The sequence below is a fragment of the Crinia signifera genome, chromosome 9, assembly GCF_055691185.1.
Source record: "Crinia signifera chromosome 9, ASM5569118v1, whole genome shotgun sequence".
NCBI classification, from domain to species: Eukaryota; Metazoa; Chordata; class Amphibia; order Anura; family Myobatrachidae; genus Crinia; species Crinia signifera.
This window is the reverse complement of record NC_139225.1, coordinates 44,496,970-44,510,519: the sequence shown is the minus strand read 5'-3', so window position 1 is coordinate 44,510,519 and position 13,550 is coordinate 44,496,970. Positions and strand designations below refer to the sequence as shown.

General features: G+C 45.5%; 1 protein-coding gene across 1 annotated transcript in view; it reads left to right on the top strand.

Annotated features, from left to right (window-relative positions):
* The window catches only part of LOC146035519 (coagulation factor VIII-like), a 215,182-nt gene extending 205,106 nt beyond the window's left edge, over nucleotides 1-10,076 (top strand). Inside the window, exons 25-26 of the mRNA XM_083159025.1 lie at nucleotides 3,442-3,621; nucleotides 9,382-10,076. Of these exons, the coding sequence (XP_083015151.1) occupies nucleotides 3,442-3,621; nucleotides 9,382-9,525 (324 nt within the window). The 3' untranslated portion in view covers nucleotides 9,526-10,076. The remainder of the gene's footprint in view (nucleotides 1-3,441; nucleotides 3,622-9,381) is intronic.
* Nucleotides 10,077-13,550: the final 3,474 nt, after the last annotated feature.

Below are 13,550 nucleotides of genomic sequence, written 5' to 3'. Positions count from 1 at the left end.
GCTGCCTGCACCCTATTCAACACCTCAGGGGCTCGCTGCCCCTGATGGCGAAAATCACCCAGAACGGCGACACGGCGGGGCAGGCATGATGGCTTACCAGCCAGCCTGCAGCAAGGCAAGAGGGGGACAGGGCGGCCACAGCAGAGGGACCCCCTGCCCGCTGGTGGGTGGCATGCAGTGGGATCTGGCAGCGCAGGGTCAGATCGGTAGCGCTGGTGGGCAGGGGGTCCCTGTAGTGTATGTGAGATCAGAGTTATATTTTAAATATCCCCCATCACACCAGCCCCACACTGTAGTGTCCCCATCACACCAGCCCCAAGCTGTCCCCCATCATACCAACGCCACACTGTAGTGTTCCCATCACACCAGCCCCAAGCTGTCCCCCATCACAACAGTCCCACACTGTAGTGTCCCCTTCACACGCGCAACACACTGTAGTGTCTCCCATCCAGTGACCACCGAATTGGCCCTGGCACAAGCATGCGTGCGCTGCCTCTCCCGGCTTGCAGGGAGAGGCAAATAGCAGCATGTGATGCCCCCTCTCTCCTGGACCTCAGCGGCGCACAGAGAGAGCCACTGGACCCACCGTGAGTCCAGCGGCTCTCTCTGTGCACCGAAGAAATCGGCCCCTCTGGCATTTGCCAGAAGTGCCAGATGGCCAGTCCAGCCCTGCTCCCTACCACTAGCCCCACACTGCCCCATCACAACAGCATCATACTGTCCCCCCATCACAACAGCCCCACACTGCCCCCCCCATCATAACAGCCCCACAGTTTCCATCGCACCTTGTCCTTTCTGTCCCCCTGTCTCTTTCAGAACATATAATACAAGTACAAACAATATATACTCAGGAGGGGAGTGGTGCACTGCTCACTGTCTTTTGCCGCAGATCCGTTATGGCTGTGCCTCCAACCAACCAACCAACCCCCCTCCCCTTACACAGTGGAGGGATGCAGCATTACCGAACGGGCAGAGTCAGGGACAGCGTGCGGGGCAGGCGAAGGCAGCATGCAGAGCAGAGCGGGCAGCGACTGCCGCAGTGGGTACTGGAGGACAAACATTTGAGTCAGCAGAGCTCTACGCAGACCCGCTGCCGGCACTGTACATTCACCAGGGCAGTCCCAGCTCCCAGGCCACTGGCACTCCATCTCCCGTGACCCGGCTGTCACCTCCAGTGGACGATGCCCCCCTCTGTCCGCCTTCCAGTTGGCGGCACAGCATGCGTGCTGGCTTAGCTGCTTCCCTTGCGCACACTTCCGGGTTTTCACTCTCCGCACACTGGTTGGTCAGACGTGTGTCAGTCAAAGTTTCTTGGCGTGTCACGAGTGATATGCGTGTCATAGGTTAGCCATCATGGTCCTAGACCAACTATTAGAAGTTTACCATATTCTCAGTTATTGAGAATCAGACGTACAGTTTCTGATCAAATTGTGACATCTAGGCAGATGGATTAGATGATTTGTCGCATTAGACAACGTGGCTATCCACTATCAGAATTAGAGAACACTAAAGTGAAGGTTATGGCTTTAGATCGAGCCGCATTATTACTTCCTAAATCTACTGATACTAAATCAGCTGATTGTTTATCTTGGGTAACTACGTACAATCAAGCAAGTCCCATCATTGGTGATATTGTCTGGCATCAATAGCCGCTGGTACAATAAGATAGTGATTTAGGTTTGGCTAGTACTAAATTGTTGCCTAGCTACAAGCAGTCCAAAAGCCTTAGAGGTATTCAAGTTAAATCAGATGCTGCTCCTAATTCAATACAGCAACAGAGAAAATTAGGTTGCATACCATGTATGTGCATGACTTGCAGGTTTTATGATTTCTGGTTCTACTTTTAACCATCCTCAATCAGACAAGGAGAAGGTAAAGCTCATGTGGTTTGCACTCACATGGGCTTCCAAGGGGCGCAATTGTGTTTAGCACAATAATAGACAATTAGTTCCAATAAAAAAATGTTTTTTATTTAAAAAAGGGGCAACAAGATCAATAAGAAGTGCACTTCAGATACGAGGTATTGGACAAGACAATACAGGACAGACAACATATAACAAACAGAGGCTGTATCAATTGAATAAAAGTATCTGGTATGAGGCTTAAACAGATTTAGGCATCACTTGAAATGGGTTTTTATACAGGCAAATGCAGTATATATTTACTAGTCCCGCAATAATTTCAAAAGGAACTGCTGTTTGGAATCTCCTGACTGGTGATGGACAGTTCAACCTCTAATTCAATGGAGGGGCTCCCCTGATGTTGGTGGAGAGAGAGCCAGTTCCTCAGCAATAGAAAATAACCGCTTCTTTTGTGGGTTTTTTGCGGCAGTCCTTGCAGCGGTCACTGGGTAAATAATGGTGTGGTACAGCAACAAAACGCGTTTCTCTGCCTGAATGAGAGTCAGCGGTTTCCTCAGTTGTGTATCTGAAGTGCACTTCTAATTAATATTGTTGCCCCTTTTTTAAATAAAAAACAATTTTTTATTGGAACTTATTGTCTATTATTGTGCTAAACACAATTGCGCCCCTTGGAAGCCCATGTGAGTGCAAACCACATGAGCTTTACCTTCTCCTTGTGTTGTTTGAGGTACACAACCTCTAACAAGAGGCTGCAACAGTGTGTAGCAACAGGGGATCTTTGATACATATCATCAGCGCTTCTAATAGCCCTTTGGGCTAACCTTGATCTCAATCAGACAAAGTGTTACAGATCAGACATATATTGACGTGTATTACTCCCTTTACGGTATACCAGATATAATGCCCATGTGGGTTTTTGTATATCGGTAAGATGGAGCAACCTTTTAAAGAGAGGATGACCGCACATCGGTCATCTATACAAAGTGCTTTGGCGAGTGGGTCAAGTTAAGTCAGTCAGTCACCCGGCACTTCGTATCAATATAGCTTATCATCATTGAGATATCGGATGATAGATCATGTCACGCTATCCTTACGAGGTGGGAACCGTGGTCTGCAGTTTTGTGAGGTGCATTGGATTGCCAGATTTGCACGCTGTCACCTAATGGCCTTAATGAGCAGTCTGGTATAGCTGTTCTGTTGACATGACTATATGTCCATTTTGCCTGAGTTTCTATTCTAAGTTTTATTTTATGTATGTTTATATTTGTCAGTTATGCAGCACCACTGTATTGTTTTGTTTAATGGCTGTTCTGCCTATTCTGGGTGATGTCGTTTGAATGCGCTATTCTTTGGATGGGCGGTCCCGCCCACCACTGGCGCGAGTTACACTTGGGTGCTATTTAAGGTAAGAATGGTCTATGTGATTTTAGCCTAATGAAAATACTTTCCGTATTGAAACGTTGCTAATAAACTAGGTTACCCTGACTATCGGTGTCAGTTTGGAGTGCCTCACGTCATTTATACAGTGTATATATAATTTCAAATTTGTAATCAGCACAAACTTTATATCTATCTATAGGTCGACAGTCCTGATCAATGGTTTGAAATAGATTTTGGGAATGAAAGGAAGGTGACCGGCTTAATTATACAGGGTGCACGTTCATCATTCACTTCCATGTACATCACTCACTTTTCTCTGAGTTACAGCAATGATGGCATCAACTGGAAATTTGTTCAGGGATCAAATAGTCAACGACAGGTATGTTACAATCTGTAGCATAACATATTGAGTTTTTGTATGCATGAATATGAAAGTGCTAAAATTTGGTTATGCTGAAAATGCATCAGAAAATAATTAATTAGTAACTTATTCAGTGCCGCAACTAGACATTTTGGTGCCAAAAATGGAATTGGTGCCATACTTTGTGCCAGGAGATTTAGGATTATGTTTAAAATGTAAAAGTGTGTTTTCTTCATTTTATCATAACATGTGGGATTGTGGGAGAATACGCAAGTTTTGGGATAGGGTTATGGGGCTGCTTAATGATGTCTGTCACTTACAACTGCAAAAAGACCCGTTGGCCATGCTCCTGGCGAACTTCTCTAACTGGAATTTCCAGGGCCGCAAGACGGTGCTGACTCCCTTCCTGACAGTAGTAGTTACGGTTGCTAAAAAGGTTATTCTTAAATGCTGGACATCATCGACACCGCCTTTCTTGTCGGCCACCAAGTCAACTTTACTACAAATATTGTATTTAGACAGAAGGGCGGCCCTGCCGGACATTGAGAGGGTAGTCGCAAAGTTCTAGAAAAAGTGGGGTATATATATTGATTATGTAGATCCTGAGGTGCAAACCCACATCTACAAGGTGTTTGAAGGTACTACCTGGTACCTACGTAGGTCATTGTCACTGTAGATTACCACGCCGAGCTGTTTCACACTAGTTGTGAGAGGGAAGGGGAGGGGGGAGGAATATAGTTAAATTTAGATAGATAGGGTTGATAGTCTTAAACAGCTATATCCTTCTTCTTCAAGTGCCAAGTTTTACGATAACATTGAACTGATGCAAGGTTGTGGTTTGTGAGAGGAAGAGAATTACTGTAACATGATCTTTGATCTTTACATTGTACAGTGCAAATAGACCAATATTTCTGTTTTCACTATAGAGAATGGCAAAGTTGCTATATGTTTCTTATGGTCCTGCAATACTACTTCTGTACTATCAATTGTTTTGGCAAATGATTATAAATGAAAATAAAAATAGTTTTGCAAAAAAAAAGAAGGTATTTCCTGTTAAAATTAAAAGGAGTTGTAACAAAGTCAGAGGTCATATGTGAGTGAGTTGTGGCATACCGTACACCACGTACCATACAGTTTAAACAGAGAAATGTTCATTTTTTTGTGTTGGATGGGGGCTGGCAAAGGACATTTTTGCCCTGTGCTCCATTGTTTGGTCTTAGCACCAAGGTCCAGGTGCATGCATGTGTATTTGTGACCAAACCTCTTAAAAAAAATGCAATTTTTCAGAGGTTTGATCGCATTTCTCGTATGCACCATGCTCCAGAATGTAATGCAATCCTGAGCTTTGACGTAGTGGGCATCGCCATCTGTAAATGGGCTTCTTTCTGAAATATGCATCAGTTTCCTCTCAGTGTCTTTATCTAAAGGATGCAGTGTTTTGTGTTCCACTAGACAGTTTGTGATAAACTGTATTCTTAGCTCAGTCCCCCGCCCCCCTTGGTTACTCCATACCCGCATTATGCAAACCAGGCCTCCAACATTGTGAATCCCATTTTCTATTTCATGCGCTGTTAGAATAAGCAGGGCAACTTGCTTGTGTGTGCCCCTCGGCCCCTGGTGCTATCCCTTGGGCCAATCAGGTAACCACATATCTTTATTGATTACTTTATTAATCCTCTAAAAGAGGCTAGTGGCAGCATCAGGATGTGTATATATATATATATATATATATATATACTGTTTATAGATATATATTGGTCAGAATGGCGGCACTAATGGACGGTTATGAAAACACAAACAGTACTGGTTTGTTGTCCGATACCACAGAGGACACCAAACCAGTACTGTTTTTGTTTTCATTACAGTCCGTTAGTGCCACCATCTTGACCATTATCTATCAGTCTCTGCCAAAACTGAGAGGTGACTTTGCTGGAACGGCGGTACGCGTCCTCCGACCTTTTCATACCCCCACTATCCACGTCGGCGTGGAGTTGAGAATAGAATAGTGTGGCGAGCGCAGCGAGCCACCGAGCCCGAAGCGTGGCGAGGGGACGCGGATACCTTCACAGGTAAACGCGTCCCTTCGCGGGCTTCACAGGTGTCCGCGTCGCCATGGACACCTGGGAACTGTGAAGGTATCCGCGACCGCTCGCCACGCTTCGGGCTCGGTGGCTCGCCACACTATTCTATTCTCAACTCCACGCGCACAGGTAAACGCGTCCCTTCGCGGGCTTCACAGGTGTCCGCGTCGCCATGGACACCTGGGAAGCCCGTGAGGGGACGCGTATAACTGTGAAGGTATCCGCGTCCGCTCGCTGCGCTCGCCACACTATTCTATTCTCAACTCCACGCCGACGTGGATAGTGGGGGTATGAAAAGGTCGGAGGACGCGTACCGCCGCCCCTCGCGGGCTCGCTGCGCTCGCCACGCTTCGGGTTGACGTTGATCGTGGGGTGGCGTTAACAATTGTGGGGGCCATTTCAGACTTCACGGTGACTATTTGGGCTCTGTGGCCCATTTAACATTGTTTCCTATGTAAAAATCGCAGGCATTGAGGCATTGAACACTAAAATCGCGTCCAATCTCACTTTTAACATTGATCCCTATGGGAAATCGCGGGCATCGCATCGCACCCGTTTTTTAGTGCATTCGATGGTCGCGATGGGCGCCGTTCTAGGTAAAGAGTACCCAGAAGTTATATATATATATTTATTTATTTTTTAACACAGATAATGATGTACACTTGTATATTGTGCTTATATTAATTCTATTTGTAAGAGCATAGACTAAGAAGTAGGAGTCAGGGATAGTAATGGAGTCTATACCAGGAGCTAGACGCTGACGGCGAGGTGAACCTGTGTACTTTAAATGCCAGGGCCTATTTTTAGTCCCAAGTCGGCCCTGGGATTTGCGCACAGTGCAGATACATGTAGGCAAGGAACCGCTGGCACACACCTTGAGTCGTCCCGGAATGTATTAACTTAATACATGATACATAATTGCATATATGTGGATTACACTCTACTGTAGCAAATTACAATTTATTCCTTATAGACTGCTTGAGTATCCTCAGGCTTTCATAGCTACTCAAAATATATCACATATTCAATTTAATATTAAGCCATTCACTTTAAATGTATACCAAATACAGTATACATATTAAAATGATTGATGTACATGCATAGGGCCACAATGTTCGTGCGTGATGCCTGGCTGCAATCAAGTCCTGCAAATGTTTCTGTTTGTAGGCCGTACACATGATAATTGACAGGAAGTGGTCGTGTTGAAAACTGACTGTTTCATGGGAGTGCCAGGAAAAACGCAGGGCAGGCCTTAAAAAATGGTGGGAGCGTCAGGGAAAATGAGACGTGGCAAAACCTGTTAGGGGAGGGTGTGTGATGTCAATAGCAGCCTGGATGTGCCTATATTCATTGCAGCTGCCAAGTAAAGTCCTGGGCTATGCGGCGGCTGCAGTGAATGGTGTGCTTCCGGAGGGATTAGGACATATTTGCTCGGGTGCAAATGGGTATATAGCTGCACACATCCATTCACACACAGTCATAGGCGTGCACAGCCCATTTTCTCTGGGGGTGCACCATTGAAGGGGCGTGTCCATCACAGCCTACTGGCCATTAATGCAAACTAAATAGAAGGGGACTTATTTATGTATATGCACTTCACACTGAAATCATTACCCCCCCCCCACACACACACATACCGGAAACAGAGACGGAGAAGGCACACTGCAAAAATTTACACTGTAATGTCCATTACACATAACGCCACACATAGTAATACCCATCACACAAAATGCCACGCACCATAGGGCTCACACAAGAGGCCATATTTAGACGGATACTCTGGGGCTGGCGCAAGTTTCAATCGGTCAGCTGATATTGTGTCTATAGATGCACCAATCAGTACTTCAGCTCCTATAGACAATGCAAGTGGGTGTCTCAGCCCTTACATATAAACATACAGGTACAGTGGCATAAGTTTGCCCCAGTCGCCCGGAGGCATGATTAATGTTGGTGCCCCCCTACACACACATTTTATATATCAATCTCTCACTCGGACGCACACACTCCTTTTACTCATATACACACACCTTTCACTCAGACACACACACACGCATCTCTCAATCAGACACACACACACGCCTTTCACTCAGAAACACACACACACACACACTTCTCACTCAGACACACACACACACCTCTTTCACTCAGACACACACACCTTTCAGGCAGACACACGCACGCCTCTCACTCAGACACACAGACACACACACACACACCACTCACACATCTTTTTCACTCACACACCTCTCACTGAGATGCACACACCTGTTTTACAAAAAAAAACAAAAAACACACACTCCTATTTCAACTAAATAAACACAACTTTTCCTAGGAAAACAAACACACACCTCACTGAAAAATCTACGAACATATAAAATCATTGTGGCCCCCCCACCCCCACTGCAACATGAAGCAGCAGGGGCTGTCAGTGCCTACCTGTGTGTGGCTATATTCCCCCACACGCGGTGCAGGAGAGTGCTTCAGCCATCTACGACATACTGTACAGCCTGGAAGGAGCTGGGCGCACCTGCTCCCCCTAGTGTCAGTCGGCTGCCAGCTCAGTCTCTGTGTGAGAAGAGAAGGCAGCTTCCGTGCCTCAGCTCTTCCATCGGCTAATGTACAACTGCGGGGATGAATCGGCGGACAGCAGGAGACAATGGAGAAGCGCCCCCTGAAGACCAAAAACCCGGCGGCAGCTGACTCCATTGCCTCCTGCAGTTCCGCCACTGTACAGGTACAGTATGTATGTGTGTTATATCTATCTATATATCACACACATTGATAAGTCAACACACTCTCTCTTCACTGTAATTGCTGCAGCGTGCACCATATATATAGTATACAGAAACACAAACTTACGGCACTCAGCGGACTGTCACAAATGAATCAAAGCACAATTTGCTACCTCTGCACTAGCTCCGCCATATGCTAGTGCAGAGGCTCCACTTGCTGCCAGCAATGATCATGTCGCTCAGAGCGGGGCGGCCGGTCTGACCTAATGCTGCATCGGCTGGGATCGTGGGAGGAAGGGGGACTACCTATGAGCGCTGCACTGCCGGGTGCCCCTGATCTCAACTCAGGCAAGCTGGCTGCAATCGTGCGGGGGGGGTGCCCGTAATTAGGAGGTGCCTGTGCACCCCCGGCACCCCCTGTGCGCACGGCTATGCACACAGTGAGCACATTAATTCACACTGGAACAATGCAGAGGATAAACTGATCGCTGGCCGTGCAATCAGATCTGAATCAGGTCCTATGACACACAATCCAGCAAGTATTGCTGCTCGTGCAGCACGTTGGGTATGTGTTCCCTGTGTGATAACTGTACTGTCTCTGCTATATTGTTACCTACCTGGCTGCTGCAGCTACCAGTGGCGCCATGGATTGCTGCCTAGGTGCTACGCAGTTTGGCAGGTACAGTATGTGTTCCCTGTGTGATAACTGTACTGTCTCTGTTATATTGTTACCTACCGGGCTGCTGCAACAACCAGTGGCGCCGCTGATACGCCCAGGGTACTTCTAGTGTACACCTGTATGCGTTTTTATACTGTATACTGTTTAACTGTACCTAACTGGCTGTTGCACATCAATCCAAGTCAAATTCCAAGTATATGCAAGTATACATGGCCAATAAAGTTGATTCTGATTCATTAGTAATATTTAATCATAATATAATATAAATATATTTTCTCTTTTTTAGATATTTCAAGCAAACAAGGATTCGGAAACCCCTTTATGGGTCACCATAGAGACTCCAATTATAACACGATTTTTAAAACTGCACCCTGAGAAATGGAAGGGGGGGATTGCTCTGAGGATGGAGGTTCTGGGGTGCAATATATAACTTATATGTTGTTAATATTATATTAAAGGGGTGATATGTCACTGTTTTTAATCCATCCCTGTCACATTTGAATGCATCTCATCCTAGCAGCACAGTTATGCTTATTGAATAAATTTGCACTTACAGTACCATGTCACTATAGCAGCATAGTAACATTTGTTGCAGTCAGGGGCGTAACTATATATTCGTAGGCCCCATAGCAAAAGTTTGTAAGGGCCCCCTATTTAGCGACTGATGGTGATAAATGTATGTAAAACATTTTACTTAGATAGTAAAGATGGGCCCCCTTCAGCTCTGGGCCCCATAGCAGCTGCACCCCTTGGTAGTTACGCCCTTGGTTGCAGTTATCTACCTTCAAATTATGTATTATAAAAAAAAAAAAAGGAATGCAATAAAAAGGAACAAACCATGGTATATTATACCTAAAGCCTGGAAATAATGGTAGTTAAGTATAGTACTATGCTAGTTTAAAAGTAATTAAATCACATGGAAATGTACAAACTAAAAGGCACAATATAAATCCAGTGTTGTATCAAAATAAAATATGGTGAATGGTGTGTTAAACTTTGTTTGTGTATTGTTATATTAATAAAGGATAAAGAACCAAATAGGGTGTCATACCTCCCAACTGTTCCGCTTTCCGCGGGAACGTCCTGGTTTTTGGGGATGTTCCCACTTCCCACCCAGGGACGCCACTGTCTCGCGGTGGGGAGGGGGGCAGTTGGGAGTCCCCCCAGCCGCACAGCATCTATTTAGCGATGCAGAGCAATGAAAAACGGGGGAGCGGTGTTAGGGCGCATCATTCTGCGAGGTCACGCCCCCTTTTCAAGGTGTGTGAACTAACTTAATTTAATTATAAAAATGTGTTGTAGATTAGTTACAAAGATTCGCCACCTTAATGGGTTAAAAAACTTAAAAACCATTCAAATTAAAATCTTTGCTTTCAATCCCAGCCAGTGCAGTGTCATTACAGAGGAATCCTTTGTACCATAAACTCCCAATCAAGGGGCTTATGTTCCCTCCTAAAAATTGCGTTCCAGTGGTGTACAGTGTGTGTGTGTGTGGTGGTGTCCCACACTCACTATGTGGTAATTGTTTCAGTCTAGGGGCAGTATTCAATACCTCAGATTCACCGTAGTTTACAGCGAATCTGGCATTTCTCAGAGGTAACAGTGAATTTTGTCTCTGATAAAACGATCCTCCCTATTCAATGGAGACAATTCGCTGTAAGTGAACAGCGAATGTCTGACGATTCGCCGCAATTCACCGTTGTTTTTCAATGGGGTTTTTGGTCCAATTTGCCAAGAGTGTATTCAATGCTCAAATGGAGAACTGCTTTCTCCAGTGATTTTTGCCGTGATTCTCCGTTTTGCATTCAACATATTTTAAAGGTGAACTGGAAAGTGATCTTATAAAATAAAGGGTTTTTTGTTTTGTTTTTGTGTCGAAAAATCTGACATTTTTTTTGGGAAGGGGCATGCTATTTTTATTCATGTTCTTGAAGCACATGAATATATATTAATACGCTTTCTGGAGGGGGGCAGCTTCTGCTGCCTGTGTCCCAGGTAGCCCTCCTTCTCCCCCACGCCCCTGCGACATTGAATAGGGTGACAGGGAGGGCTGGCAGCGAATGCTCCAGCCCTCCGGAACCCTGCGCATGTGCAGCGAATCCTAAACAATATTCGCTGCACATCGCGTAATTTATCATTGAATACTGCCCTATGGCTATTGACTTCTTGCTGACCTGGGTCTCTTTGGTTTTATAATAAAACTAATTTTGCACTCAACTTAAGCAGCACTAAAAATTGACATATGGGGTGAAATTTAATAGGATGAGAAATTTGGTAAGAAATCTCCAGGGTTTTTTTAAAGCGGCAATCATTGACACTGCAAAACCAGTTTGATTTTGACGTGTAAATTATTGCCGCTTTAAAAAAAAAACAGATTTCAAACCAAATCTCTCATTTTCTGAATCTCTCATCCAGTGCTTAAAGTGGTCCGGGAGAGGTGGTGTAACTAAAGCCCCCACTACCACAACTGCGCACCAAAAATGGGTGTGGTCTTACAAGAAAGGGGCGTGGCCACAAATCACATGCAATCACACCACAAGTAGTGCCCCTTACACACAATGCCTACAGTAGCAGTACAGATTATACACACAATGCCCACATTTACAGTGCCACTTATATACACAATTCCCACAATCACAGTGCCACTTATATACACAATGCCCACATTTTCAATGCTACTTAAATTCATGTCTACATTCACAGTGCCACATATATATAAACTCACAGTGCCAGATCTATACACAGTGCTCATGTTTGCGGTGCAGAGACCTGGCAGGTCTAGCCAGAGGATCCTGGGCAGCATGCAGTGGCAGATTTGGGACTCTGGAGGGGAGGAGCTGCATGGCTGTGAGGAAATGCAGTTTTCCTCAGCATAGCCCAGCTTCATAATACTGGACCATCCTGGATTATTTGTCTCTCTCTCCTCTCCACTCCACTCCCACCTGGGACCCCTGGTGCACCGGTCAGCTCTCTCAGTGCTGCTTACGGGCATTTCAAATTTGCGCCTGTACTCTCAGCCTCGCAGCCAATCAGGAGCAGCTGCTGCGGCTGTACCTGATTGGCTGCCAGTCTGAGAGCTCCAATTGGCTAGCCACTGGACAGTTCAAGTTCCGGAAGTGGGAAAGGGGAGGACGGTGCTGCTTTGACCAGGCTGGCCAGACACGAGTTCAACATGTGGTGGGCGGATGGAGGCGGAGCGGTTCCGCCTCCAGTTTTGAACTGACGGAATGCAGTTCCGCCCCGTTCTGGCACACTTTAACTCCTGATTATAATACATTTTTCAGCTGAATAGACCCAGCGATCCCAAAATTAACACACCACATTGCATACAACCCCACCATACTAGCAACCCCACTCTTCAATCCCTAATACCACCCCCAGCAGTACCCCCACCCCTTATTCCTTAATACCGCCCCACCCTTAACATACCTCAGCAGAATTTACAACCCAAATGAACTAATAACACCCCCATCTACACCCAATCCCCACTTTTTATTTACTATTTAAAACCCCAAACTCAGAAAATCATTCAACATAAAAAAAATGTATTACTGTATCAGCCAGGCATCCACCGGCTATGGATGCCCGGGACAGCCCAGGGTTTCAGCTCTGGATGGGTGAAGCCTGGGGAGGGGACTCCCACTCCCACAGGTACCCCATCTAGGACTGACTAGCAACAGTTCGCATGGTACAGCCGGGGGGACCTTATGTAAAAAGTGTCCCCCGGCAGTGGCATGACACCACAGGCTGTTTGAGCCCTGTGCTGGTTCCAAAATACAGGGTTCCCCTAGTTTTTTTTTGTCCCCTGTATTTTTGGAACCAAGACCGGTCCAAGAGTTCGGGGCTGGTTTAAAAAATACGGGGGACCCCTGTGCTTTTTGTACCCTGTATTTTTGGAACCAAGTCTGGCTCAATGAGCCCAAGGCTGGTTATGCTCAGGAGGGGGGACCTCACACCATTTTTTTGTTTTTCATTTTAACTTTTACACATTTTTTAAGACAGAACCATGCACTGATCTCAATGATCTGTGCATGGTTCTGTCAACTTCGCCTGTCAGTATTTTTTTGTGATTTCTGGTAACGTTTACCAAAAATCGCACCCAATTAAATTTGCCAGTTGTATACTTTATAATGGGAAAACATCTGGATGCAAATTGAAGTGTGAGAAAAAATCAACAGGTCAAAATGTGCGTTTCTCGCAGCAAATAGTGCAATTTTTACCACAATTTGCATCCTATTAAATGTGCGATTTTCCAAAAGAGTGAATTTGGCCATTTTTTGCGAAAAATTCACAAAAGTCAGAAAATCGCATCTCATTCAATCTCGCTCCCAGTGTTCAGATTTGGAAAGTGGCATCAGAGTCATCTAGTTCGTTAACCTCAAGTGGGGTACTAGATTCACAAACCCCTAAAAGGATATCAAGAAATTGTTCCCCAAAAGGGGTATCCAGAGCCAA